Here is a 27,235-nt window from a genome sequence, read left to right as displayed (position 1 = left end):
GCCCCAGTCTGACCATTAAGTCTGGTCTTTTTATGAGAATTTGGGGTCTGCATCCCACTGCTCTCCTGCTCCCTCAGGGGTTCTCTGTTGTGTTCCCTGTCAGGGCAGTCATCAGTTGTAGCCAGGCACCATCTAGTTCTTCTGGTCTCAGGCTGATGTAGTCTCTGGTTTATGTGGTCCTTTCTGTCTCTTAGGCTCATAATTACCTTGTGTCTTTGGTGTGCTTCATTCTCCTTTGGTCCAGGTGGGTTGATACCAACTGATGCATCTTAGACGGCCGCTTGCTAGCGTTTAAGACCCCAGACACCACTCTCCAAAGTGGGATGCAGAATATTTTCTTAATAGATTTTATGATGCCAGTTGACTTAGATGTCGCCTGAAACCATGGTCCCCAAACCCCTGTCCCTGCTACGCTGGCCTTTGAAGCATCCAGTTTATTCAGGAAACTGCTTTGCTTTTGGTTTAGTCCAGTTGTGCTGACCTCTCCTGTATTGAGTGTTGTCTTTCACTTCTCCTAAAATGGTTCTTATCTACTATCTATTTAGTGAATACCCCTCTCCCTCCGTCGCTCCCTGCTCTGAGATAAAACATTCCTTATCAGGTTAAGCAAGTAGCCTTCCATTCTTACTCTACTAATTCGTTTTCAGGAATGAAAGTTGAATTTTCGGCATCAAAACAATGTTTTTTTTTTCCCTTTGACCTATTATATGATCAATTATATCACTGCGTTTCCTGCTTCTTAACCACATTTATATTCCTGAGAAAAACTTTTCTTGATCATGGGGTATTATTATTGTATTTTTCTGTCAGATTTGATTTGCTGAGTTTAAGATGTTTGTTATCTATATTACTAAGTGAGATTGATATACAGTTTTCTTTTCTAGTACTATCTTTGTTTGATACTATTTTTACACTGGCTTTCTAGAATAAATTTGTGAACTTTCATTTATCTTCTCTTTGGAAAAATTTACACAAAGAATTTATCTGCTCCTCAAAGATTTGGACGAATAACCTGCGAAACCATCTGGGTCCACCACTTGGGGAGTGAGGGGAGGATAGATCCTTTGCAGCTTTTTTTTTAAAGTAACATATCTTCATGGTAAAAAATGTCAACCTTTGAGTAAAGTTATGCAAGGTATAGCTGTTCATTGAAAGATGGTGAATAGTGCTCCCCACCCTTATTGCCAGTCCCTCAGGTTCTCTCCGCAGCGGCAGCCACTGTTACCAGTTTCTTGTGTAGTGTTCTAGACATAGTCGATTAGTATTCAAGGATGTGAATATATATTCCCTCTCCCTTTTTTTTTTTCATCCCAGGTGGGAGCCTACTTATACAAACTGTTTTTCACCTTGCTTTTTAAATATTTAACTTTTTTTTTTTTCCAATGTAGGGGGAAAAAAATCACAAAGTTTAATAAAGCAAAAAGAAAGTTTTATTTGGTATATATTCAAAAAGACAAAAGTGGGAAGTGAATAAAGCATGCTGCCACAGCCACGTCTGCCCGAATCCAGAGAATATTACAGAATAGACAAGAATGGGAAAACAGACAAGCATGCTGCCACAGCTATGTCTTCTGGAGTCCAAGGAATGTTACAGAGTCATCAGCATATATTAACACTACAAAATGGGCAAAACCGTTGAAAGCTTCACCTTTTCACAGACTGGCTAGAAACTGTGATCCTACGTTTTGAATTGTCCCTCTCAACAATCATTGGTACAGGTTTCAGTAAGCAGAGTCCGGAGGGTCTTCATTGGTCCAACAAATTTCTGTTCACTAAATGTTAATAGAAAAAGATGAGTGGAAAGTCTTTTGTGTTCTGGCTTATGTGAAAGGTTCCTTAAAAGATATCTTCCAAGATTATCCTATGTATTGTCTTTATACCTCAGGGCCCAGCTGATGTGTCCTTGTGAGCCCAGCTCCAGCTGGGTCACATTCTCTATGCTCGAGGACAGGGAATAATGACTCCAATATTATTTTCTAAATCAAATGCTTTTGTTCTAATAAAATTTCCTCCTGTGTTTTTTAGTCAATTTTGACCAATTTTCTAGAAAGCTGCCTATTTCCTCGATATTTTCCAGTTATTTGCATAGAGTTGTACATTATATTGCCCTGTAATTTAAAACATCCAACAACTTTCTCTACACCTATTAGCCTAAATGTTAAACCCACTTCCACCACTTACAAAGTTTCTAAGCAGCTTTGGGCAAGTCAGGAGAGTCCTGCCGTACTGTAAATGTCCATGGATTGACAGAGGATGTAAGTATATTAAAGACTACTGAGTTAGTTTGACAATTTTGTGAGATATATTTGCTACTAAAAATACTGTAATTCCTATTTTACCAGCTTGTCCTTATGCAGCAACCTTCCACAACCTTCCTTCCTGAGTTTTTTTTTTTTTTTAGCATATTGTCTCACACCCAACCCCTACCCTATTAGTTAAATGAGGAAAACATGGCACTGACTGATATTCTGAAATAATGCCTACGTAACTTGAACACAGACTGCCTCAACAATTATTTTATGGCCTGTCCTCCTCTTAACCCAACAAGGCAATCTTGAAACAAGTGCCACAGAGGAAGCCAAGAGATAAGGTTGCGGTAAAAGTTGGGGCTTACAGATAGGGAGAGATAACTAATTTTGGAGGTTGGCTAGGAAATATAAGAGGTTATCTGTCAATGGCTTCAGGAAGAGGGGGAGCCTATCACTCAACATTCTGAAGTGCTAAGACCTATTTTTTCCACGGTCATAGAGGTGGAAGAGAATCAATGTTTATATCATAGTATGTATGTGAAGATAGAGATAGAGTTTCAATTTTCTGGAATATTTTTCTAATGTGATTTTCTACTTCCTCTTCAGTCAAGTTTGATTCTTTCTTTCCCTAGGAAACTCTCCATTTCCTTGAAACTTTAAAGTTTATTTTCATAGAGTTGTACATTATATTCGCTTATAGTTTAAAAAAAAAAAAGAGCCCTAGTGGCCTAGTGGTTAACAGCTCAGCGGCTAACCAAAAGCTCCGCAGTTGGAATCCACCAGCCTGCTTGGAAATCCCATGGGGCAGTTCTACTCTGTCCTATAGGGGCGCTATGAGTTGGAATCAACTCCACGGCAATGGGGTTTGTAGTTTTTTTTAAAGGCTATATTTTTTTTTATTAGTCCAAATTTTAATCTCACTTCCACCAATATTTGTGCAAGTATTGAAAATGTCCTTGGTGTGAAGGTGGTGTGTAATTGTAAGAATATTTAAACAACCAACTACAACAACAACAACAAAAACAGCATCAGTCTGGGAGTTTCGCTGGATATATTTAGGAGCTTGTCCATGTCCTTCCACCTTCCACATTCTCAAGTTTACTACGTGGGTGCTTTCCTGGATTGCCTATCCAAAAATAAAAAGCGCTATTTCTCACCCTGTTTGTTAAATACGGAAAACTGGTATTACCCCCTGAAAGGGCACCCAGGTATCCTGAATGCTGATTGCGTCAACAATGGCTGTATTGTCTGAGCTCATCTCAGCCTAGGGCCCAGGTAAACCTGAGTCAGAAACACCGAGAAAGCCCAGGGATGAGGTAGGCAAAAGAGTTTGGGACATGCGGGGCTTTTTGTTTTTGTTTTATTTTTACATAGCTATCCCTCTTTTAGACTGTGGACATTTTCAATACTTGCCTAAAATCACCTAGCAACTTTGAAAGTAGAAGTAGGATTAAAATTTTGGCCAATGAACATGGAGCTTCCTCCCTCCCCCTTAAAGGGGATAAGGGTGGAAAGGAATTTTGGGAAGTTGGTGTGGAGCTAGTATAAACCAAAAAACAAAAAACCCGTTGCCGTCCAGTCGATTCCAACTCACAGCGGGTTTCCAGGCAGCCGCTAGTGGATTCCAATAGCCGACTTTCGGTTAGCAGCCTAGTTCTTAGCCACCCCACCACCAGGGCTCCGGAACCAGTATAAACAAACAAACGGAAAAGAAAAAAAAGTCCGTTCCCGACTCTTAGCGACCCTGTAGGACAGAGTAGAACGGCCCCAAAGGGTTTCCAAGGAGCGGCTGTGGACTTGAACTGCAGACCTTTAGGTTAACAGCGGTAGCTCTTAACCACGGCGCCACCAGGGCTCCGGAGCCAGCGTAGAGGTTTATAAAAGTCAGGAAAGTGGGAAGCGGCTTGGTAGCGGAAGAGAAGGGAAGGTATCAGAACTGCAGAGGTAGAGGGAGCGATTAGGGAGGGCAGAGACGTAGAGAGGGGGCGGGCAGAGGGAGGCACTTCTCCCCAGGCGCAAGACTAAGGGGGCGCCAGAGGAGGCGTGGAATGACAGTACAAGGCGCCACAAATATGAAAGGCGCTTGGGGCCGGAGAAGGCGGGGGGAAGCGTTTCTGCCGACGCGCTGACGTCGCCGCTGTCAACTCCATTCATCTTGAAATTGGGGCAGAGGGTGAAGCAATTTAGAGATTGCTCTTGGCCCCTCGTTACCCTCGCTACGCCACTGAGGGAGGGGCCCATCGTGTCATTCAGGAGCACTGAAACTAAGTTTCTACCGGGTCGGGGGTAGAGGAGGCTGTTCTGAGAGGTGCTGTGCTCGGGGGAGGGGCACTCCTGAGAGCCGGAAAGGGGTGCGTGTAGACGATGGGGTTGAGTGGGCAATCCGGGGTTCGCAGACCGACAGAGCGACCTGAGAATCGGGGGAGCGTGTCTAGCAGGACCTGTGGCCCTGAATAGGCGAGGCGAAGAGAGACTTTCTCCCTCAGCCCGAGGACAAGGGGTGGTGAAGGGCCGGGGCCACTAGCTGTTCCCAGGCGCCTTTCGGTGACGCGACTGCCGCGCGATGACGTGCTGACCGGCCGCGGCCTCCACGTTTCAGGTTCCGCAAAGGCCTGTGGGAGCGACCCGGGAGGAAGAGGGTGAAGATGGCGGAAGCAACGGAGTCTCCAGGAGACCCGGGGACAGCGTCATCCAGACCCCTGGTGAGATTGGGATCTGCGACAAAGGGGACTGAGGGTGGGGCAGAAATGCCCCCTAAGGAAGTCGGATGACCGGCTCGCGGCCTGAGAGAGCCTGGGCCCCTTCCTCCCAGCAGTCCCTCCGTGGACCTCATGCCAGGACCAGCACCAACACTGCACCCGTTCTTTGGGTTAACCGCATTCCCCCTACCCTCCTCGTACCTTCCACGTCTTCTTGGGAAACTCTCATTCTCTTTCCTTTCCCGTACTCTCAGGGCTTGTCCTCGTTCCCTACACTGTGTCAAATGCAGAGTTTTAGTGACTTCTTAAGTACCCTTTCTTCCCCTGCCTCCTCATTTTATCAAGACCTGTCCCTAGCCCTTGTTAGAGTAGCAGCATTCTAGGACTAACGAGAGATTGCTTCCCATGGAACGTTAACGTTTTGTTGTTTGTATCTTGATTCTTGTTCAGTTACCCCAGTAGGCTTAGGTATAATCCCTGCCTTCCCTGTCGCAGCCTCTTGCCATCATTTGCAGGGCCCTCTCTCGCTCCTGTCCCAAAGCACGGACCAGTGTAGAGATCACAGGTGTTGGAGTTAAATCTGGGATGGAATCAGCCACTATGCCGCTTGTGTGAATTTATGCGAGTCATTTCATGGAGGGTGTTTCTTCATGGAGATACAAATACCTACCTCAGAGAGTTTTTAGAAAAATCAAATGATGTAACATATGTAAAGTGCCTAATACAATCGGAGATACTGATGTGCCATGAACTGGGGAGTCTGATTAACTCAACATGATGTCTCCGAGATCTCTCCTCCCAAAAAGTGTTTAATTATATAGTAATTGCTCAATAAATGGTACTTCTTTTACTCTGTTTTAAATCGACAACATAGAGAACTGAACTGGGAGTCAAGCGAACTTGATTCTAGATGCCAGTTCTGTTGTTTACTAGCTTCATTCATTCAGGAGCCCTGGTGGCGCAGTAGTTAAGAGTTCGACTGCTAACCAAAAGGTCAGCAGTTCAAATCTACCAGCCGCTCCTTGGAAACCCTTTGGGGCGGTTCTCCTTTGTCGCTATGAGTCAGAATCAACTCAACGGTAACAGGTTTGGTTTTGGTTTGGCCATTCATTCCACAAATATTTATTGAGCATCCACTATATTCTAGGCACTCTTTTAGGCACTGGGGATATCGCAGTGAAACAGTGAATAGATCCAAGTTCTCATGCAGCAGTTGTGGCCCTGAGGAAGTTCCTTCTGAGCCTCAGTTTCCTCTTTTGAAACACGGGAAAATAGCAACTCTTCACAGGATTAATGAAGGGACTACATGAGCTAATTTGCACAAAGTGCCTGACATAGTTACAGACGCTTACCTGATTTTAGTGCCTATCTTTTATCTAAACTGCCCCACCCCTCTTCCATGAAGCTTTCCTCAAATAAATTCAGTGGTTCTGTTCACCCAGTACTCAGTATCCAATCCATTTCTATTGAACAAATGTTTATTGAACTCCCACAATGTGTTATGCACTGTGCTAGGTGCTTTAGGGTCTACAAAAGGCATGTTCCTATGGTGCTTACAGTCTAATTGGTAGGGATAAGAGAAAGTTACAGCTAAATAATATATTAGGGAAGTATAAAAGAGGGACCTATTATGTCCTCTTAGAGTGATTAAGCAAGCTAAAAGATAGAAGGTATATTTGAGAGGGCCTCAAAGGATGGGTAAGATTTGAAATTCCAGGTGAGCATAATAACTATCAATTTTTTAGCTCCTTTTTTCCACGTGCCAGGCATTGTGCTAGATACCGGCTGCATATTTTCTAAACTACACGTCAATCTTTACATACATATATTTTTTGGTTGTCTTTGGTGTTGTTTCAAAATTATATATGCCATAACTGTTATCATCAGGTCTTTTTTTCTCGTGTATTTTAGTAACATCATTTACCTTATCAAGCTGTGTACTCTTCACCCTCATTTGGTGTTACCTTTTTTTTTCCCATCACCAAAAATAACAAGTGTCCAGAGAGTGAATCTCCCCGCCCCCCACCCCATCCCTAATAACCACTAATGAACATTGCTTTATGTATATTTACTTGTTCATGTCATTTCATAAAAATGAGAACATATAATATTTGGTTTTTTTGTGATTAACTTATTTCACTCAGCATAATGCCCTTCAGGTTCATCCATATTCCAGGATATTTTGAGAATTCATTTTTCTTCATCGCTGAGTAGTATTCCATTGTATGTATGTACCACATTTTACTTACCCATTCATCTGTTGTTGGGCACTTAGGTTGTTTCCATTATTTTGTTTTGTGAATATTGGTGTGATGAACATACCCACCAAAACACCCAGTGCTGTCGAGTGATGAACATAGATGTGCATAAAACCCAAAACCAAACCCACTGCCATTGAGTTGATTCCGACTCATAGTGACCCTATAGTGAGTGACCCTATAGGACAGAGTAGAACTGCCCCACAGAGTTTCCAAGGAGTGCCTGGCAGATTCGAACTGCTGACCTCTGGTTAGCAGCCGTAGCACTTAGCCACTGTGGCAGCAGGGTTTCCTAGATGTGCATATGTCTATTCATTTCACTTCTGTTATATCCATAGAGCATATACCTAGGAATGGAATTGGCTGGTTCATATGGCAGCTCTCCCTGTAGTTTTTTGAGGAACACCAGACTGTTTTCCACAACAACTATACCAATTTGTATTCTTACCAGTAATGGATAAGGGTTCCAACTTCCACATCTCCTCCAACACTTGTTATCTTCCTTTTTAATCTTGGCCATCCTAAAAAAAAAAAAAAAAGTGGGAGTAAAATGGTATCTCATTGTGGTTTTGATTTGCATTTCTCTGATGGCTAATGAGGTTGAGTATCTTTTCATGTGTCTGTTGACCATTTGAATATCCTCTTTGGTGAAGTGTCTGTTCATGTCCTTTGCCCAGCTTTTGATTGGGTTATTTGTCTTTTCATTGTTAAATTGTAGAAGTTTTCTATGTATTTTAGATATTAGACCTTTATCAGTTATATAATTCCAAAGATTTTTTTCCCAGTTTGTAGTTTGTCTCTTTATTCTTTTGATAAAGACTTTGGTGAACATAAGTATTTAACTTTTCTGAGGTCCCAGTTTTCTGTCACTTGTGTATTTGTTGTTGTGCTTGGTAATCTATCATTGAAAAATTTTAGGTCCCAAAGCTTTGCTCCTATATTTTCTTCCAGGAACATTATGATTTTATTTTATGTGTTTATTTATTTTTTGGCATTAGCAAAAAATCCAAAAGCCAGCTCTAGGGGAAGGCTCCTTCTGCCCAGTCTGGGGAAAATTTCTTGTCTGAGCTTCTTCTTGGTGTTCCCTGGAGATCTCTATGTGGCATCTATGATTCCCTCATTTCTGATTGTTTCTCTGTACCTAATCTGCTCTTCTTATGTCTCAAAGGTGACTGACTTAAGACACACCCTACACTGATATGGCTTCATTAACGTAACGAAGAAGGTCCTGCTCCCAAATGGGATTACATCCATAGGTATGGCGCCTTAGGATTTACAACAGATATTTTGAGGGAACACAGTTCAATCTGTAATAAGAGCCCAAGTCTACATTATCAACAAATTGTGGCAACGGAACCTTGCAAAGTTGTTTTGATGAAATCATCACTTTCTCATTGAACCAAATGTCTCTCTCAAATCTCCTACCCTTCTGACAGACTCTGCTTGGAGACTAACTGGCTACTTCTCAGTTCTTACTCCTTTTTCTGGCTGGAAGTTGAAGAAGACCACCAGACAAGTGACGATGTGGCTTCTCAATAACCTGCTTTAGTTCCCTTTCGTAAGAGAATCTTAATAATTTGTCTTTGTATTTGATGCTCATTATGATGTGAATATGAAACCCAGAAGACCAAACCTGTTGCCATCCAGTTGATTCCGACTCATAGCGACCCTGTAGGACAGAGTAAAAGTGCCCCACAGGGTTTCCAAGGAACAGCTGGTGGATTCGAACTGCCAACCTTTTGTTTAGCAGCTGAGCTCTTAACTGCTATGCCAATTAATTTTTACGTACTCTACTCAAAATCCAATGTGCTTTTTCAGTCTGAGCACTCGTGCTCCTTCAATTCTGGTAAATTTTCTGCCATTATGTCTATAACATATTGCCCCTCCCTCATTCTTTGTATCCTTTCACTTTCATAATTTTCATTTCCCCCTTTCTGTGCTTCTCTGAGGTTTCCTCAGATCTATCCTCCGAATCACTAGGTCTCTTCTGCAGTCATCTAGTTTGTTTAAACTTGTCTACTGAGTTTTTAATTTTAATGACTATATTTTTCATTTCCAAAATTTCTGTTTGGTTCCTTATTTTTCCCAGTGTTACCTTCCTGCCTTATGGGTTCTATTCATTCCTTTATCTCTTTGAACTTTTTACTTATTTATTTTTTGAGCTTGAGGTGAAAGTTTACAGCTCAAGTTAATTTCTCATTTAAAAATTCATACACATATTGTTTTGTAACATTGGTTGCAATCCCCATAATGTGACAGGAACTTTATGGTTTTAGATTTAACATTTAGGTCTTTGATCCATTTGAATTGGTTTTTGTGTATAGTGTGAGCTGTGGATCTTGTTTAGTTTTTCTGCATGTGGGAATCCAGTTTTTCTAGCACCATTGGTCGAAGAAACTGTTCCTTTCCCATTAAATGAATTTGATACCCTCGTTGAAAATCAATTGCCCATAGATTTTTTAGATTTATTTCTGGATTTGCACTTGTCTCTCTTTTTTAATAACCATAAGTACTGTTATCCCACCTCACGAAGTTGGTAATTCCTGTAGCAGTTGCTGTCAAGTTGATTCTGACTCATGTCGGAGTAGAACTGTGCTCCGCAGGGTTTTCAGTGGTTGATTTTTCCGAAGTGGATCACCAGGGCTTTCTTCTGAGGCACTTCCGGGTGGACTCAAACCTCCAACTTTTTGTTTAGCAGCCAAGTGTATTAACAGTTGCTCATTTCCCCCTAATTTTCGAAAGAAAAAAAAATCTTTTACTGTTTGTTCAAATCGGTATCTAAGGAAGGTCGGCATGTTGTATTTTGTTGATAAATGTCTTAGGTCTCTTTTAACGTCACTTGAAATCGTTGCTCTCCGTGAGGTTGTGCATTTGATTCAATATACAGTAGGTTCATTTCCTTAATTTTTTCTTTCAACTCCTAGGGATGCTCCTTTTAAATTTTTATTTCATTTCGTAATTATGTGAACTGCATGGTTTCAGGGAGTCCCTGGGTGGTGCAAATGGTTAACTTCTTGACTACTAGCCAAAAGTTGGCGGTTCAAACTCACCAAGAGGCGCCTTGGAAGACAGGCATGGTGATTTGCCTCCAAAAGGTCACAGCCTTGAAAACTCCGTGGAGCAGTTCTACTCTGCAGACATGGGACTGCCACGTTGGTTGCTGCATGGAGCAACCAACAATAATATGGTTTCAAGTTGTATACACAGATCAAAGTATATTCAAAGAAATCTAGCTTCCCTCCCTATCTCCTCCACCCTATTCCCTCCTTCTCCCTATGGAAACCTTTTTTTTTTTTAATGGTATGCCTTATTTCTTACATTAAAAAAAAGATATATATGCAGATATATGTACATATTTGTTTTCCCCTTTTTAGATAAGTGCTTTTGTACGTATTTTCTCCACCTTGCTTTTTTAGTTAATACTCCGTAATAGATCTTTAGAGATTCCCATTTCTTCTTACAGCTGCATTAAACAAAGCCAAAATGAAACCCCTTGCTGTCGAGTCGATTCCGACTCATAGCGACCTTATAGAACAGAGTAGAACTGCCCCATAGGGTTTCCCAGGAGTGACTGGTGGATTTAATCTGCAGACCTTTTGGTTAGCAGCCGAGGTCTTGACCATTGTCCGCCAGGGCTCCATTTTACCAGAGCCCCGTAGTGCGTCATTATGTGATGTACCATAGTTTATTCATGTAGTCGTCTGTTGATGGGAATTTGGGTTGTTCTCAAGTTTTTGCTTTTACAACTGGTGTTGCAGTGAAGAGCCTGTGCAAATGTCTGTCTGTACTTTTGTCAGCTATCTTTGGGATAGACTCCTAAAAGGGGGATTGACGGATCACAATGTGATTGATGAGTAAATTTGCCAGATTCATCTCAATAAGGCATTGTACCATTTCGCATTCCCATCAGCAGTGTTTGAGTATTCTTTCAGCTTCACAAGCAGAATATGTTGTCAAGTTTTTGGATTTGTGCCAGTCTAAAGGTAAAAATTATATTTCAAGTAGCTTTAATGCACATTTTTCTTATTATGAGTGTGGTTGATAAGTTGTTTTTCGTAAGTTCTGTTATGCTTCCTAAAACTTTAGTATATTTTCTCATGTGTCATTTACCTGCAACTGTTGCCTACTAAAAATTGTTCCCTCTGGACCAAAAACTGTATGAGAAGGGATTGATTCTTTTTCTTAGGAATTTGTAGATTTCAGAATTTCGGTTATGATAATTAAATTTGGTACTTGAACAGAAGAGTTTAAAAGTTTGCATATTCATAATTCATTTTGGTACTGTTATTTGTTCTGTGGTTGGCAGGTAACCTGGTTAAAAAAAAAGTGTAGATCAAGAGCAGGGAAAAAACAACATTGCCATCGAGTTGATTTTAACTCATAGCAAACCTCTAGGACAGAATAGAACATAGGGTTTCTAAGGCTATATAATCTTTACGGAAGCAGACTATCACATCTTCCTTCCACAGAGCTGCTGGTGGATTTGAACTGCCAACCTTTTGGTTAACAGCTGAGTGCTTAACCCTGTGCTGTCTGGGCTCCTAGGGAGTAGAAGGGCTACCAAATGTGGCTGTTCTAAGATGTGATTGCAAAAAGGTCATTTTTTTTTACTTAATTTTATTTATTTTGGCCTGATTTTTTTTTCTTTCTGACCTTTTTTTTTTAATTTATTGTGCTTTAAGTGAAAGTTTACAAATCAAGTCAGTGCCTCATACAAAAACTTACACACACCTTGCTATGTACTCCTAGCTGCTCTCCCCTCAGTGAGACAGCATACTCCTCCTCTCCACCCTGTATTCCCTGTGACCATTCAACCAGCTCCTGTTTCCCTTTGCCTTCTCGTCTCGCCTCTAGACAGGAGCTGCCCACATAGTCTCACGTGTCTACTTGAGCCAAGAAGCTCACTCCTCACCAGTGTTTCTTTTTCTGTCTTATAGTCCAGTTCAATCTCAGTTTGTAGAGTTGGCTTCAGGAACGGTTCTAGTCTTGGGCTAACAGAGGGTCTGGGGACCATGACCCCCGGGGTCCCTCTAGTCTCAGACCATTAAGTCTGGTCTTTTTATAAGAATTTGAGGTCTGCATCCCACTGCTCTCCTGCACCATCAGGGATTCTCTGTTGTGTTCCCTGTCAGGGCAGTCATCGGTGGTAGCTGAGCACCATCTAGTTCTTCCGGTCTCAGGCAGATGTAGTCTCTGGTTTATGCGGCCCTTTCTGTCTCTTGGGCTCATACTTCCCTTGTGTCTTTGGTGTTCTTCATTCTCCTTTGCTCCAGGGGGGTTGAGACCAACTGATGCATCTTAGATGGCCGCTTGCCAGCATTTAAGACCCCAGGGGCCACTCACCAAAGTGGGATGCAGAACATTTTCTTAATACGTTTTGTTATGCCAATTCACCTAGATGTCCCCTGAAACCGTGGTCCCCAGACCCCTGTCCCTGCTACTCTGGCCTTTGAAGCATTTGGTTGTATTCAGGAAACTTCTTAGCTTTTGGTTTAGTCCAGTTAAAAAGATCATTTTTAATAGCTCTGCAGTTACTATCTAAATCTCGCTAGCTTGTGAGTGTTATGTGAAGATTTCAGGCTTGAAAGAAACCAAATATTTGAGAGCAAGGAAGTGTCTATGGCATTTACTTCAGATACTTTCCCCATCTTATTTTATCTCCTTTAAATTGAAAAAAAAAAAAAAAAACGAGCTTTTGAGGAATTATAGTTAACTGTGTTGCTTGATGTCTGTTGAGCCAACACATTAACTATTGTGTAAAACCCTGAAAAAACGACATGGTCCCTACTCTCTAGGAGATGATGTCTTTGGAATGTTTATTACAAGCTTTAATTTTTTTTTCCTAACCCTTCTCAGTTTGCAGGCCTTTCAGATATATCCATCTCACAAGATATCCCAGTGGAAGGAGAAATCACCATTCCTATGAGATCTCGGGTTCAGGACTTTGACAGTTCTACATTAAATGAATCTGTTCAGAATACCATCGTAAGTAAGACTAATTGAGAGAACTTCTGTTCAGTATCATGGGGATAAATAAGTAATAGCACTTTGTAATATTTCTGTTCGGTTCACTGATTTTCAGTGCATTTTACTTATTTAATATTTTCCCCCAGAGAATAATTTGGTAAAGCCTTTTTGGAAAGCAGTTTGGTTATAATGGGTATTAGAAAGTTTTAAAATGTCCAGATTTTTTAAATCAATAATTCTGCCTCTCCAAATATAGCAAAAGGAAAATTTTTTAAAACACTGAAAATATTAATATACAACGATGCTCACTGCAGCATTTTTTATAATAGAACTTCAGAAACAACATAAAGGAAAAACAACAGAAGGGATGTTGATTACATAAATTATGTTACATCTGTGGGGTGGAATGCTAAGTAATCATTAAAAATCATGTTTACAAAGAATTTTTAATGACATGGAGAAATTTCTAGGTTAAAAATAAAGGACAGAATATTTTTTATATATTTTCGAAGGTTATATATCCTTCCTCAAATGTCTTTATCTTTTTATCTGGCTTCTGGGATTCATTTGCCAGTTAAATTGAGAATGTTTGAAATTAATTTATTTTATCTATTACAAAGAATGTGGTAGCTAGGGAGCTAGGGAGCAGGCTATTTGGCCTTATCATGTACTAATTGAATTGCAGATAGTATGTTTTGCAGAGCAGCTTTTAGTAGTACTATTTTAGTTTCTTTAAACATATTCCAACCAACCAACCCACCCACTACTGTCAAGTCAATTCTGACAGAGTAGAACTGCCCAATAGGGTTTCCAAGGCTGTAAATCTTTATGGAAGCAGATTACTACATCTTTCTCCGGTGGAGTAGCTGGTGAGTTCGAACCACTGTCCTTTTGGTTAGCAGCCAAGTCTTTTAACCACTGTGCCACCAGGGCTCCTTTTAAACATATTGGGAGGGCTATATTTCTCTTTTACAAAGTTTTCAAAATCAAAATAGAGCTGGTGGCTGTGGAAAAGTATTAGATGTTGGCTTAAGGAGTTAATAGAATAAGCATACCGTGCCTCTCTGGTTTGTCAGTAGAGTGGAGTTGAACTGGAGTTGTAGCTCGAAAATTCAGTGAAGGGCTCCCAGGAGATTGAAGTAAGAGAAATTTTAGCAAATTAAGTTGGGGGGGGGGCGCTATCTGGAAACCTTGGTCATCACAATACGAAAAATTGTTTATGTCTTTCAGATGCGTGATTTAAAAGCTGTTGGGAAAAAATTCATGCATGTTTTGTACCCAAGAAAAAGTAATACTCTTTTGAGAGATTGTAAGTATAAAGGTTTTTGAGGATTTGCTTCTTGCCAGTGTACTATATGAAGATTAAAAAATATGTAAATTAAATATTTGGAAGAAATTAAAAATTCAGAATTTCACAGGATGGAAATTTTGCTTAAGATACTGTTCTCATTGATATGTATAGACTGTATACCCTCACCTGGAAAATGCTATAATAGACACTGCAAGAAATAGTCCTGAAAGCTGCTAACACGCAGGGACTTTGTTCAAAGAGCTAACAGTCTCTAGGGGAAAGGCAAAATGTTTAAATTCAGAGTTAGAACAATTAATTGCTAATACCCATTAAGAGTAACAAATTAATAGTACCTTTATTGACATTTCTATTTGTCTTTTAGTCCGATGACTACTTTGTTTATTAAAGAATTCTATCAAAGCAATGTTTGCGATAAATTATGCTCTTATTTAGAGTTTATTCTTAAAATTGTTAGATCTCTTTTCTTTTCAAGCAGTCTTTATCAGAAAACTTAAATCAGTTGGAGACGAGTGATAATGAAGTTCATGAGTATACCTTCTATTTTGGCAGCATTTCAGCAGTAACATAGGGATGTCAAATATGTGGCAAGTGTACTACCACTCCCTGTGGAGACCAGATGCAGTGTCAGAATATTTCTCAACATAGTGCAGTATGGATTTGAGCTGTCAGATGATTCGAAACTGATTTCCTAACCCCGGTATAGTGGAAAGAACATGGACAAGTCTGGGTTGGAATAGGTGTTCCATCACTTACTAGCTATGTGATCTTGGATGAGACATTTCTCTGAGATTTAAGTCTCTTCATCTGTTAAAGTGGAGATAATAACATGTATCTTCCTGGTAAGGAGTCCCTGGGTGGCGCAAATGGCTAAGCACTCAACTATTAGCCAAAAGGTCGGTGGTTCAGACCTACCCAGAGGCACCTTGAAAGGTAGGCTTGGTGATCTGCCTTGAAAACCCTATGAAGCAGTTCTACCTTGCTGATGAGTATGAGAAATAATAACGCGTGTACTTCACCTAGCACAGCATCTGGTATTAGTAGGCACTCCACAAATGGTAGTTATATAGGGTCACTATGAGTCAGAATCGACTCGATGGCAATGGGTTTGGTTTCTTTTTTTAATTATTCTAGTACTTTTCCCCTATACACATTATCTTATTTAATCTATACAACAACCTTGTGGGGTAGGGAATATTATTCCTATGAGTCTTAGAGAAGCTGACTGTTTTGCCAACATCATACAGGCAGGATTAGAACTGAATGTTCAAGTTCAGTGCCCTTTCCACTTTACCGCTGCTGTTCCACATGTGAAAATGTCCTTTCAGCTGCCACTGGGACTCATTCAGAGCAAAGCTGCGCCAGTCATAGCGCAGAATTAAGCTATCGTCTACTCAGGGCACATCATGAATATGCATGTTATCATGGTGCCGTGTGTTAGTTTGCTGATTAATGATGAATATCGGCTATGTTACATGTACATTAAGGTCCATTCCTAAACCTTGTGGTGATAGATAGATAGGCTGGCACAAAGGGTGAGCAAATCATGGCCAGAGAATTACACTTCTGCCCTACTCTGTTATAATAACCCTTGGGAAAGTGGCAGGGAAAAATTCATCACTTAAAAAATGGTTTAAAAATACTGTTATGGATTTTTTTTAATTGTGCTTTAAGCGAAACTTTATAGCTCAAGTTAATATCTCGTCCCAAAACTTATATACATATTGTTTTGCAGCATTGGTTGCAATCCCCACAAAGCGACAGTATGCTTCCCCTTTCCACCCCGGGTTCCCTGTGCCCATTTGTCCAGTTCCTGTTATAGATTTTTTTTTATGAATTAAAAAGAATTTCAGTGCACTAAAAAACACTGTTGGTGTAATAGTTAAGAGCTACAGCTGATAACCAAAAAGTCGGTAGTTCAAATCTACCAGGTGTTCCTTGGAAACCCTGTGGGTCAGTTCTACTCTGTTCTCTAGGGTCGCTGTGAGTCAAAATTGACTCCACTGCAATGGGTTTGGTTTTGGAATGTCATTGCACTTGAACGTAGTTTTTCAGCTGATAAGTTAAAAAAAAAAAAAAACTAATAAGAATAACAATAGTTTTATTAGAGTGGCAGGATTATGGGTTTTTACCTCTTTTTCAAACTTTCTGCAGGGGTTTCAGAATTACCTAGATAATTTAAAAAAATACAATGGAAGTAAGTATGTATGCATACTGAGGTAAAGTTGTATACATATGAAGTTACAGTTGGGTGTGATATGTAACTTTTTTCAGATTAGTTGAAGAAGGTAATTGTGCTCTAAGCTGTGTGTTACTAAACTATTGACATACTAATGAATCACTCAACTACTGATTGAGGGGCATGGTGTGCTAGACTTGATGTTGGCATAACCTCTTACAGTTTTTTAAAAAGCTTTCATATGTTATCTGTTAAAGTTGAACCTTATGAAATTACCAATATTGGGCTTTTTTTTAACCTATAAGAACAGCATTATTATATTGGTTCAATGTAACAATTACAAAAAGGAAGCAGTGTGACAAGAGTGGAAAGAGCTATGGACTAGGAGTCAGAAGACATACGTTCTGGTGCCAACTCCACCCCTGACTGTTTATATAGCCTTGGACAAGTCATCTCCCTCTCTGCTTCATTTTTCGTATTCATGAAATGAGCATGATAATACTTGTATAATATAGTCTCAGATTGGTGAAGTGACTTGGTTGTAGTCTGCCTGAGGGTGGGGAGGCAGGGCACCTGGGCCTTTGGCTCCTTTTCCATTGGTCTTTTAACTACAGCATGCTGGAATGTGGCTTAGTAGATCAAGAGAGGGGTGATTTGTGGCATATGAAGTGAAAACAACCTCTTATACATGAAGGGGAAAGAAGTACATTCAGAATTGGGGAGTAGGGAGGGAAGCAGAGGGATAGGAGAAGTAGGAAGGCTGGTTTGGGCTGACAGAGAGCGCCTCCATCTAAATTCCAAGAGTGGGAGAGGTAGATATTAGAATAAAGGGAGAGAACACTAAATGCTTTTTTTCTTAGCAATCTTCTGTCTTTTCTTGCCTTGTAGGGGATTTATGGGGCCCTTTGATCCTTTGTGTGACACTGGCATTGTAAGTACTTGGATTTCCTTTGTCATTTGAGGTAGAGTAGACTTTTTTGATGGAGTCCTGATAGTGGTTCAGAGCTCGGTTGCTAACCAAGAAGATCTAACCAAAAAGATAGGCAGTTCAAATCCACCAGCCACTCCTTGGAAACCCTATGGGGCAGTTCTACTCCATCCTATAGGGTCGCTGTGAGTCAGAATTGAAACAACAACAATAAGAAACAACAACAAACATTTTTGTGGAGTTTCAAAATCGAGGGAAATTATTGACAAAATATTTCATTTAGTACTTTTATGATATACTCCCTGTGTATTTAATCAGAAAAAGTCAGGTAACCTTCCAGATTAATTCAAAGAACAGTGATTTACGTATGTGAAAATTATGCCCACTTTTGTTTACCAATGGCTTCTTAGTCTGTTTTAGCCATTTCTATTCAGCAAGCATTTATTTATTGTCATGCACCTACCTACCCATCATTAAACTAAAGTGAATTAAATATGTATAAGTTTAAGCACCATTTGCTTGCAAATATAATTCTTTTTAAATCTTATTAGAAATAGGAATTAGCATGAGAACAAATTAGAGAAAAAGTGGTAATATTACAAGCAAGATTATATTTCCAAGTGTTATGTTTTCCGTATACATTGTTTGTGAAAGGGGAGGACAAAAGGAGAGCAAGGTTCCATTACAGAGGGGAATATAACCATTGGTAGACTGGAAAACATATTGCAGTAGGATTCATTTCTGGGTTCTTGTCCTGACTCTGCTGTCAGGTAGCTACGTGACTCTGGGTTACTAATAACCAAAATTTGTATAATGACTTTTCTCAGTTTACAGAAAACTTTTAAATACCTTCTCTTAGTTGATTCTCATAACAAGAAGTCAGTATTATATTCCTCTTGTAAAAAATGGCATGGCGGCAGCGTGAGACCTCCTCTAACTTCACAAGGGGCAGAGAGAACCATTATCAGCATCAGCAGCCCAAGGCTGATTCCTATGAGGCAGAGGTCAGGCATACCTCTACCCTCCAACCTTTTTACCAATTCTGACGCTAGCCGGCACTCTCTACTTCTTCACTGGTTTTGATAATTTATTGCAGTGGCCACAAAGAACTCACAGACAACACATGATTATGGGGTTTATTAGGGAAATAGCAGTTATAATTCAGAATCAGAAACGACTCAGGATAACTCAGGATACAGTTCTTTGATCAAGACAGCCTCTTCTCAGCTGTGCCTGCAGGTAGGCCTCTCTCTCTGGCCCTCGGGCCCTCGGCACCTCAGCCTGACCTCTGCTGTGCTCAGGCAAGTGTTACAAATCTCTTTGACTCCTCCAGTAAGGGCCTGGGGGCACTCCACTCCACCAGTAAGCCTCAGTCCAAAGGAGCTAAGCTCTCTTGCTCTGTGGGTCCGCACACTCACTGTAGCTGCCTTGCTCCGTGGGCCAGGAAGCCCCGCTATGCTGTCTCATGCCAGTCTCCTGGTTCTGCTGCTGCCAGTTCTCTGCTGTGCTTGCCTCTGCTTCTAGCCATCTTGCGCCATCTCTGATGTTACAGCTGTCTGTCTCCTGGGTCTAGGAGGTTCTCACTGATCCTAGGTCCAAAGGCCACGCTCCACTCCTAGCTCTTCGTGGTCTAGTGGGTACCCCCTCCCTGCTCGCTTCTCTTTCCTTTTATTTCTTGTAAGATAAAAGATGTGATTCAAGTAAGGGCATAACTTGAATAAGGGTGGTAAGGGTGGTGACTTGAGTCCTACACTCTAGTAAGACAGTGATTCAAGATACATCCCACCCTAATCCTGCCTCATTAACATAATGGACGACTCACTCCCAAATGGGACCATAACTGCAGGCATGAACCAAAAAGCCAAACCCGTTGCCCCAGAAGCTAGAATTTACAACACATCACAAAATGGAGGACGACTACATCATTACATAACGGCCAGATTACATCATTACATCACTGTCAACCCACTGAAAATCATGGCCCAGCCAAGTTGACACATAACCTTAACCATCACAGATTCCATACACCTTATTTGCATAGTCCCACTCAGTCATTGTGTGGGAGTCACAAAGACTACGGCTAGAAGGGCCATATTAAGTAATTCACTGCACTGCACTTCTTTTGACAAATTCAGTTTCAAAGAGGTTGAGGAGTTAACCAAGATCACATAATTAGTAGCAGGCCCTGGATCTAACCCCAGGTTTCCTGACTTACAAACCTTGCTTCCCACCTTACTTTCTGGATCTCCTTTCCCATATATCTATGAAAGGGATTGGTCGAGGGGGTCTTTCTAGGCCTAACCTTTTATAATTCTAAATTCAAGTTTCTTATCGGCGTCTCTACTTAGTTTTTTTTTTTTTAAATTTAAGTTGAGCATATGCCAATGTAGGTAATATTGTAGAATGTTATTTCTTACGCTTTTAATAACCACACCCAGGGAAGTACTCCAGTGCCTTGATGGAAGGGTTTATATTAGAAGCTCTGAGCATATCACTTTTAAAAAAAATTTTATTGTGCCGTAGATAAAAGTTTACAGCGCAAATTAGCTTTTCAAATCAGTTTCTCATTCCAAAATTTATACACAAATCATTTTGTGACACTCGTTGCAAGCTCCCCCTTTCCCTTTAGTCCCTGAGGAATAAGCTTTTTTAAAAAAGGAAATAAATTCTTATAAAAAATAAGGAATTTATGATCTTATCTTCTTGAACACGTGAATATCTCAAAAAGAAAAAATGAAAACTGTCAACATCACTATAAGATAAAGTGAGCGCACTTCAGTAAAATATTTAAGAAAAAAAGCCACATGAGAAGAATGTTTTTGCTTTTGTACACACATTGAATATGTTAAGTGAGGAAGTGCTTCTCAGTTTTTTGGGAAAAAGAAGAAATTTTGAAGGAAAGAATTTCAAGGAAATGAAGGAGTGGACTTTGAAAATTGTAATAATGTGTATCAAAATTACAAACAGCTAAAGTGAAAACTAAAAATTAAAGATAAGGAGAAGAGTAAAACCTCTTGAGACAAGGAAAAATGCTTTGCTAGATTTTAATGAAACTAAAGGAGTTTATTAAATCTCTCTTAACCTTCTTCCAAACTTATAGATGTTTGTTCTTTACTACGAAAAATTTATAGGCAAAAAAAAAAAAGAACAAAAAAGGCCAAACTGTAAAGAGTAGATGTACTCAGAGAAGAGTAGTGAGGCATGGTGTGCTCTCACACACAGCAGCAGTGCAAAAGGAAGTGCAAAACTGAGCAGTCATCTCTGATGCTTGTACTTCTTGGAACTATTTTTGGCTTTCACATCTGCACTTCCTTGTAATCGGGTTGCAATACAAACAATTTTATGATTCCATCTGCATTTTGCAGGATCCAAGTTTCAGAGAATATGAGGCTGCAGTAATTGTTTTAGTGGAAAATATTTGCATTTTCCTTCTCAGACAGGTTTCTGCCTTACACAGCGTCCAGCTTTTGCAGGTTTTACTGTATGTCGTGGGTTGAATTGTGTCCCTCAAAAATATGTGTATCAATTTGGCTGGGCCATGATACCCAGTATTGTGTGATTGTGCACCATTTTGTCATCTGATGTGATTTTCCTGTGTTGTAAATCCTACCTCTCTGATGTTAATGAGGTGGGATAGGCAGCAGCTGTATTGGTGAGGCAGGACTCAATCTACAAGATTGGATTGTGTCTTGAGGCAATCTCTTTAGAGATATAAAAGAGAGAAGTAAGCAGAGAGGCAGGGGGACCTCATACCACCAAGAAAGCAGTGCCAGGAGCAGAGGGCATGCTTTGGACCTGGGGTTCCTGCGCGGAGAGGCTCCTAGTCCAGGGGAAGATTGATGAGAAGGACCTTTCTCTAGAGCCAACAAAGAAAGCCTTCACCTGGAGCTGATGCCCTGAATTTGGACTTTTAGCCTACTTTACTGTGAGGAAATAAATTTCTCTTTGTTAAAGCCATCCGCTTGTGGCATTCCTGTTATAGCAGCACTAGATAACTAAGACATTGTACTATGTAATAAGAGGTTGTGAGCTTGATGTTGTTATTTTCCTGGAAAAATAACAGTTTAAGTATTCAAAGTCCAAAATTCAAAGCAGTTTACATCTATAAAATTCCTAGACAAAGAGAGGCTATTTAAGTGGCTGTTCAGCTACCCAAATTCAAAGCAAAGTCTCTTAGTAATCTGTTTTTTTATCTTAAAAAAATCAACAATGAGTTTATAGACTGTTTCCATTTTTAAATATAAGAACTAAAACTTTAATCCAAGGATTACAAATTCAAATATATCTAAGGGCCAGATAAGTAACCTAAATGTGTGAAGTAGGCTGGGTAGTAAACTGTTGACTCTGGCTCCTTGTGAAGGGACCTGGTGCTATTTAAGCTGCACCTGATTGTTGCAGTGTGGGAATGCAGGCCTAGTGGCAGCAAATCTTCTGATTCTTCAAGAAAAGCCAGAAATTCAGATTTTTATATGAAACCTCTTAATTTTAAAATAATGTCAACTTTAATTTAAAAAACATTTTAAGTATCGTATGGACCAAAAATACGTCTGTGAGCCACATTTGGCCCTTCAGTTTGTAACCTCTGCTTAACCAAAAAAAAGGTCTTCAGTAATCCATTTAAAGATTTCAGCAAGGTATAAATGGAGCACCCCTTGTAGCCTGGGGCATTTGGATTTGAAGTAAGGGGACCTTGCCAAATAATTCTGGCATTTTCCTTTCAGATCTTCAGGTGAGGAATAGAGCAGCTCCCTGACTTTGTTGTTCTAAATAAAAGAGTAGATAATTCTCATGCTGTTTTTCTTGGTCTCAGAATGCTTCAGAGAGGCTCTGCAGATAGTGAAAAAGATGGAGGGCCCCAGTTTGCAGAAGTCTTTGTTATTGTCTGGTTTGGTGCAGTTACTATCACCCTCAACTCAAAACTCCTTGGAGGAAACATGTGAGTATCATTAAACTTCAATATCTTTTTCCCTTGCCAAGTGGCATATCTTAGATTTTAGGGAATCCAGGCTAGCTAGACATTAAAAAATAAAATAAATGAGGGCCATAAGAGAAAGCTCTTTTAAGACCACGCACTGAACAGAGATGACCTAATTGAATTAAATTATTGGCAGTCCTGTGATAAGCTTCAGGTGCTGTCTCCAGCCCCTGAAATTTCAGGCACACTTTTTTATTATATACATTTTCGGGGGCAGATGGTCTATAAAAAAATCCTCAAATAGGCCTATGAACTGGAAAGGATTAAGAAGCACCATCTTAGAGGTTCAGTGGGTGAGGGAGGTCCCTAGGAATTAGAGTAGATCTTTTGGTATCCTAGATGGTTAACTCTTAAGGGGGATTAAAAAGGGAGGAGGAAGTATGGAGAAAGAAATTTGAAGCATGTGCTTAATACAGAGAAATATCCTTATAAAATTGATGTTAGGGTATAGGGAGGAAACAACCCATGATATGTAGAAATCTGTAATAAGCTGTATCATGGTACAGATCAGCTATATGTATGACCTTTATGGATATGTGGTGTTTTTAGATCTTTCTTTCAGAGCCTCTGTGTCCTGGGTTACTGTATACTTCCCTTGACGGTGGCAATGCTGATTTGTCGGCTCGTACTTTTGGCTGAGCCAGGACCGGTAAACTTCATGGTCCGGCTTTTCGTGGTGATTGTGATGTTTGCCTGGTCCATAATAGGTAAGAATGTACTTATATCTACAATACTAGAGCAGACAACAATATAGGTTAGAGATGAAGACCAGATGAGGAGTTGTATAACTTCTAAGTCAGATGTGAGTGATTTGATTACTACCGGTGTCATCCATAGAACCCTCTACTCTAGGAGAGTAGTCATTGATGGGGATGCTATCCATCTTATCTGAGTTGGGTATCTGGACTTTTAAGGTATTGAGAGTCACATCTTTTTTTTTTTTCCGTTAAATAAGGGGCAGGGTTGGGAAAGGAGATTATGGACTTAGCTTAGTCCTGATATATAGGAGGCACAGGTGACTTATGAGATGATGTGGGCCTTTTCCTGACAATTAATTATAATAAAAATATAGCTAACATTAAAAAAAAACACAGTTCCCATCAAGTCAGCTCTAACTCATGACGACCCCATGTGTGTCAGAGTAGAACTGTGCTCCATAGGGTTTTCAATGGTTGATTTTTCTGAAGTAGATCACCAGGCCTTTCTTCTGAGGCACCTCTAGGTGAACTTGAACTCCGTCCTTTCTGCTCAGTGTGTTAACCGTTGGCATCATCCAGGGACTCTGGCTAACATTTACTGACCGCTTATTATAAGCAAGGCATTGTTCTAAGTGGTTTACGTACATTATCTCATTTAACCCTCACAGCAACCCGAACAGATAAATGCTATTATTAGTCTGATTTTATAGATGAGGAACAGTCACAGAGAGGTTGAATAACTTGCCCTAGGACACATAACTAGTGAGTAGGATAGTCAAATTTCAAACCCAAACAGATCACTCACCCTTAAGAATTATACTATACTGCCTTGCAGCATAGGCCGTGTCACTACGTAGTGCTTTTCTGCTTCAGTAGAAAGTTGTGCTAAAGGTTAGGAATTATCTAAAGCAGTGGCTGTGAATGGTGCATATATGGTTAAGAACTATATGCTCACTGCTTTTACATTCCTAAAAATCTCTTCAAATCCAAAGCCACCTTAAACTAGAAGTGTTCACTAGCTCCTAGTTTGATAGGATAGACAGACTGCATAAAATTTTCAAGTACAGTAATATCTCATTGTGCTGGAACGTGGTTGAAAGCCAAGAAGTAATCCAAAAAAGATCTGAGAGAGCGAGAATTATGTTTCAAAGGCTGTATATTATGCTTGAGTATATTATCCATGGAGAGCTTCCCCCTCCCATTTTCCTCACATAGACTCTGACAATTTACCATCCATGTGGTTCTAACTAGCTTAGGTATCTCATATCCATACCCATAGTGGATCAGAAAGTGGCATCTAAGAAGTAGGGAGAGAGGCTATTATAAGCATTCATTCTTTAATTCAGAAAATATTTATTAAGCACGAACTATGTGTCAAGCAGTGTACTAGGCAGTAGGGATGCACATGGTCTGGGTCCTTCAGGTTCACAATAAAATGGGGCAGGCAGACACATAAACACTTAAGGACAATGAAGCGTTCTAGGTGAGAGATGTTAAGTCTGCGCAAGGTACAGTGGGGACCCAGAAGAGGGTAGTGAACAGTTCTACCTGGGGTGGCAGAATACCAGGTGGTTGTTCAGGAAATATTTCCTGTAGGGGTGATCCTTGATGAGTAAAAAGATGAGTAGATATTTTCTGAATGGATAAGGGGGATGGCATTTAAAAGCGCTGATAACTTAGTAAGAAGAGCAGTTACTCACAAAGCCCAGCAGTATTGGGCTGTTTACCATAGGTGCAAATAACCTCGCATAGCTTTGTAAACAGTGTAGTTCATTAACTTTTCAAAAAAGGGTTAAAATATCTTCTGCATACAACTTAAGAAGGTAGGGAAGTGTAGAACCCGTTTTAGAAAGGTTTCCATCTAAAATGTTTGAAAATTTTAAAAGCTTTGGTATTTGAAATAAGAAGCCCTCAGCTGTCTGTAAAACTGCTGAAGAATGCTTTATTCTCTGAGGATTACAAATGTAACTGAACTTTTATTGTGGTTCTATGTTCCAGGCTATGCCAAGCACATTTAATTAGGAAATGTGAGTAGTTGTGATAATATTATTGCATTAAATATTCCTTTTTTATTTTGTTTTGTTTAGCCTCTACAGCCTTTCTTGCTGATAGCCAGCCTCCAAATCGCAAAGCCCTTGCTGTGTATCCTGTTTTCTTGTTCTATTTTGTCATCAGTTGGATGATTCTCACCTTTACTCCTCAGTAAATCAGGAAATGGAAATTAAAGACCAGTGAATTGAAAGCTCATTGGAATGATGCAATTCACCATGGAGCTTTGCCTCTGAGCCTCTTTTGTCAATTTTGGAGATTATTTGGTAACTAGGTAGATGATTTAGGTAGATGAAGAGATTAAAAGGGAGTCATATTAGCACCATCGCCACTTACGTAAGGAGCCGACGTTTGAAAAACTGCCCTTTTCCTCTTAAATGTTATTTCTTTAAAATACATGCACAAAGTACACAGTACAATGCCTCCTGAGGCATGATGGAGTTACTGTGGTTCATTTGGGTGACAACCAATGTCTCGGGAAGCACATAGATACATACTGCAAGTTGAATAGTGTTAGTAACTGTATTTCCAGTTTCGAGAATACCATTTCAGGTGCAACTTTTAATCATACTGCCTTATGACTATTTGAATATCCCTCTCTTCATGAACAAGAATGTATAGTCTGTGTCCATTTTGATTTATTTCTGTATCTTAAAAGGCAATGACAGAGCTTGGGAAGATATGCATACATATGGGAGGAGAAAGCATGTGTTAACATAGATTCAGATGATGATCAGAGAAAATTTTGTACTTGTTGCTTTAAGAAAAGTGAAGGCCATCTAAAGAATCAGCCTGTTCTCTCTTTTTGTATGTTGTTGTTGTTAGGTGCCATTGACTCAGTTCTGACTCATAGTGACCCTGTGTACAACAGAGTGAAATACTGCCCAGCCCTGTGCCATCCTCACAATCATTAGTATGCTTGAGCCCATTTTTGCAGTCACTGTGTCAATCCTCGTTGCGGGTCTTCCTCTTTTTTGCTGACCCTCTGTTTTGCTAAGCATGATGTCCTTCTCTAGGGACTGATCCCTCCTGATTAACATGTCCAAAGTACGTGATACAAAGTCTCACCATCCTTGCTTCTATGGAGCATTCTGGCTACACTTCTCTTCTAAAACAGATGTGTTCCTTCTTCTGCCAGTCCAGGGTATATAGTGTATTCTTCACCAACACCATAATTCAGAGGTGTCAGTTCTTCTTCAGTCTTCCTTATTCAGTGTCCATCTTTTGCATGCGCATAAGGCGATTGAAAACACCATGGCTTAGGTGAGGCACACCTTAGTCCTTGAAGTGACATCTTTGCTTTTTAATACTTTAAAGAAAGTCTTGCAGCATATTTGCCCAATGCAATGTGTCATTTGTTTTTTTGACTGCTGCTTCCATGGGTGTTCATCCAAGTAAAACGAAATCCTTAACAACTTCATAATTTTCTCTATTTATCATGACGTTGCTTCTTGGTCCAGTTGTGAGGATTTTTGTTTTGTTTATGTTGAGGTGCAATCCGTACTGAAGGCTGTGGCCTTTGATCTTCATCAGCAAGTGCTTCAAGTCCTCTTCACTTTCAGCAAGGAAGGTTGTGTCAGCTCCATAATGTAGGTTCCTAATGAGTCTTCCTCTAATCCTGATGCCCCATTCTTTATATAGGCCACCTTCTCTGATTATTTGCTCAGTATACAGATTAAATAAGTATGTTGAAAGGACACAACCTAGATGCACACCTTTTCTGACTTGAAACCATGCAGTATCCCCTTGTTCTGTTTGAATGACTGCCTCTTGATCCATGTACAGGTTCCACATTAGCACAATTAAGTGTTCGGGAATTCCCATTCTTCACAATGTTATCCATAATTTGTTATGATCCACACAGTCGAATGTCTGCATAGTCGGTAAGACACAGGTAAACATCTTTTCTGGTATTCTCTGCTTT

The 27,235-nt window shown here is 40.1% G+C and overlaps 1 protein-coding gene across 3 annotated transcripts; it reads left to right on the top strand.

The window, feature by feature from the left end:
• Positions 1 to 4,340: 4,340 nt before the first annotated feature.
• YIPF6 (Yip1 domain family member 6) lies at positions 4,341 to 25,938 on the top strand. Of its 3 annotated transcripts, none has more exons than XM_049872357.1 (8): positions 4,341 to 4,557; positions 4,849 to 4,951; positions 13,063 to 13,191; positions 14,404 to 14,482; positions 17,550 to 17,592; positions 22,400 to 22,525; positions 23,114 to 23,271; positions 25,350 to 25,938. In XM_049872357.1, exons 2-8 carry the CDS (start codon positions 4,895 to 4,897, stop codon positions 25,466 to 25,468), a joined length of 711 nt encoding a protein of 236 aa, XP_049728314.1. In that variant the 5' UTR covers positions 4,341 to 4,557; positions 4,849 to 4,894; the 3' UTR covers positions 25,469 to 25,938. The 3 variants fall into 3 exon arrangements, with proteins under 3 accessions (XP_049728314.1, XP_049728313.1, XP_049728315.1); XM_049872356.1 differs by having other exon boundaries at positions 4,341 to 4,600; XM_049872358.1 differs by having other exon boundaries at positions 4,348 to 4,422.
• The last annotated feature ends 1,297 nt before the right edge of the window (positions 25,939 to 27,235 follow it).

The sequence above is a fragment of the Elephas maximus genome, chromosome X (assembly GCF_024166365.1).
Source record: "Elephas maximus indicus isolate mEleMax1 chromosome X, mEleMax1 primary haplotype, whole genome shotgun sequence".
NCBI lineage: Eukaryota > Metazoa > Chordata > Mammalia > Proboscidea > Elephantidae > Elephas > Elephas maximus.
Note: the sequence above shows the minus strand (reverse complement) of the source record. Positions and strands in the feature narration are given on the sequence as shown.

Bases quoted from the DNA above. Each gene is read 5' to 3' on its own strand.
- YIPF6 (XM_049872357.1), top strand. From the start codon at position 4,895: ATGGCGGAAGCAACGGAGTCTCCAGGAGACCCGGGGACAGCGTCATCC. The intron at 14,483-17,549 runs GTAAGTATAAAG...CTTGCCTTGTAG, and splicing joins TAATACTCTTTTGAGAGATT to GGGATTTATGGGGCCCTTTG. The intron at 23,272-25,349 runs GTAAGAATGTAC...TGTTTTGTTTAG, and splicing joins GTTTGCCTGGTCCATAATAG to CCTCTACAGCCTTTCTTGCT.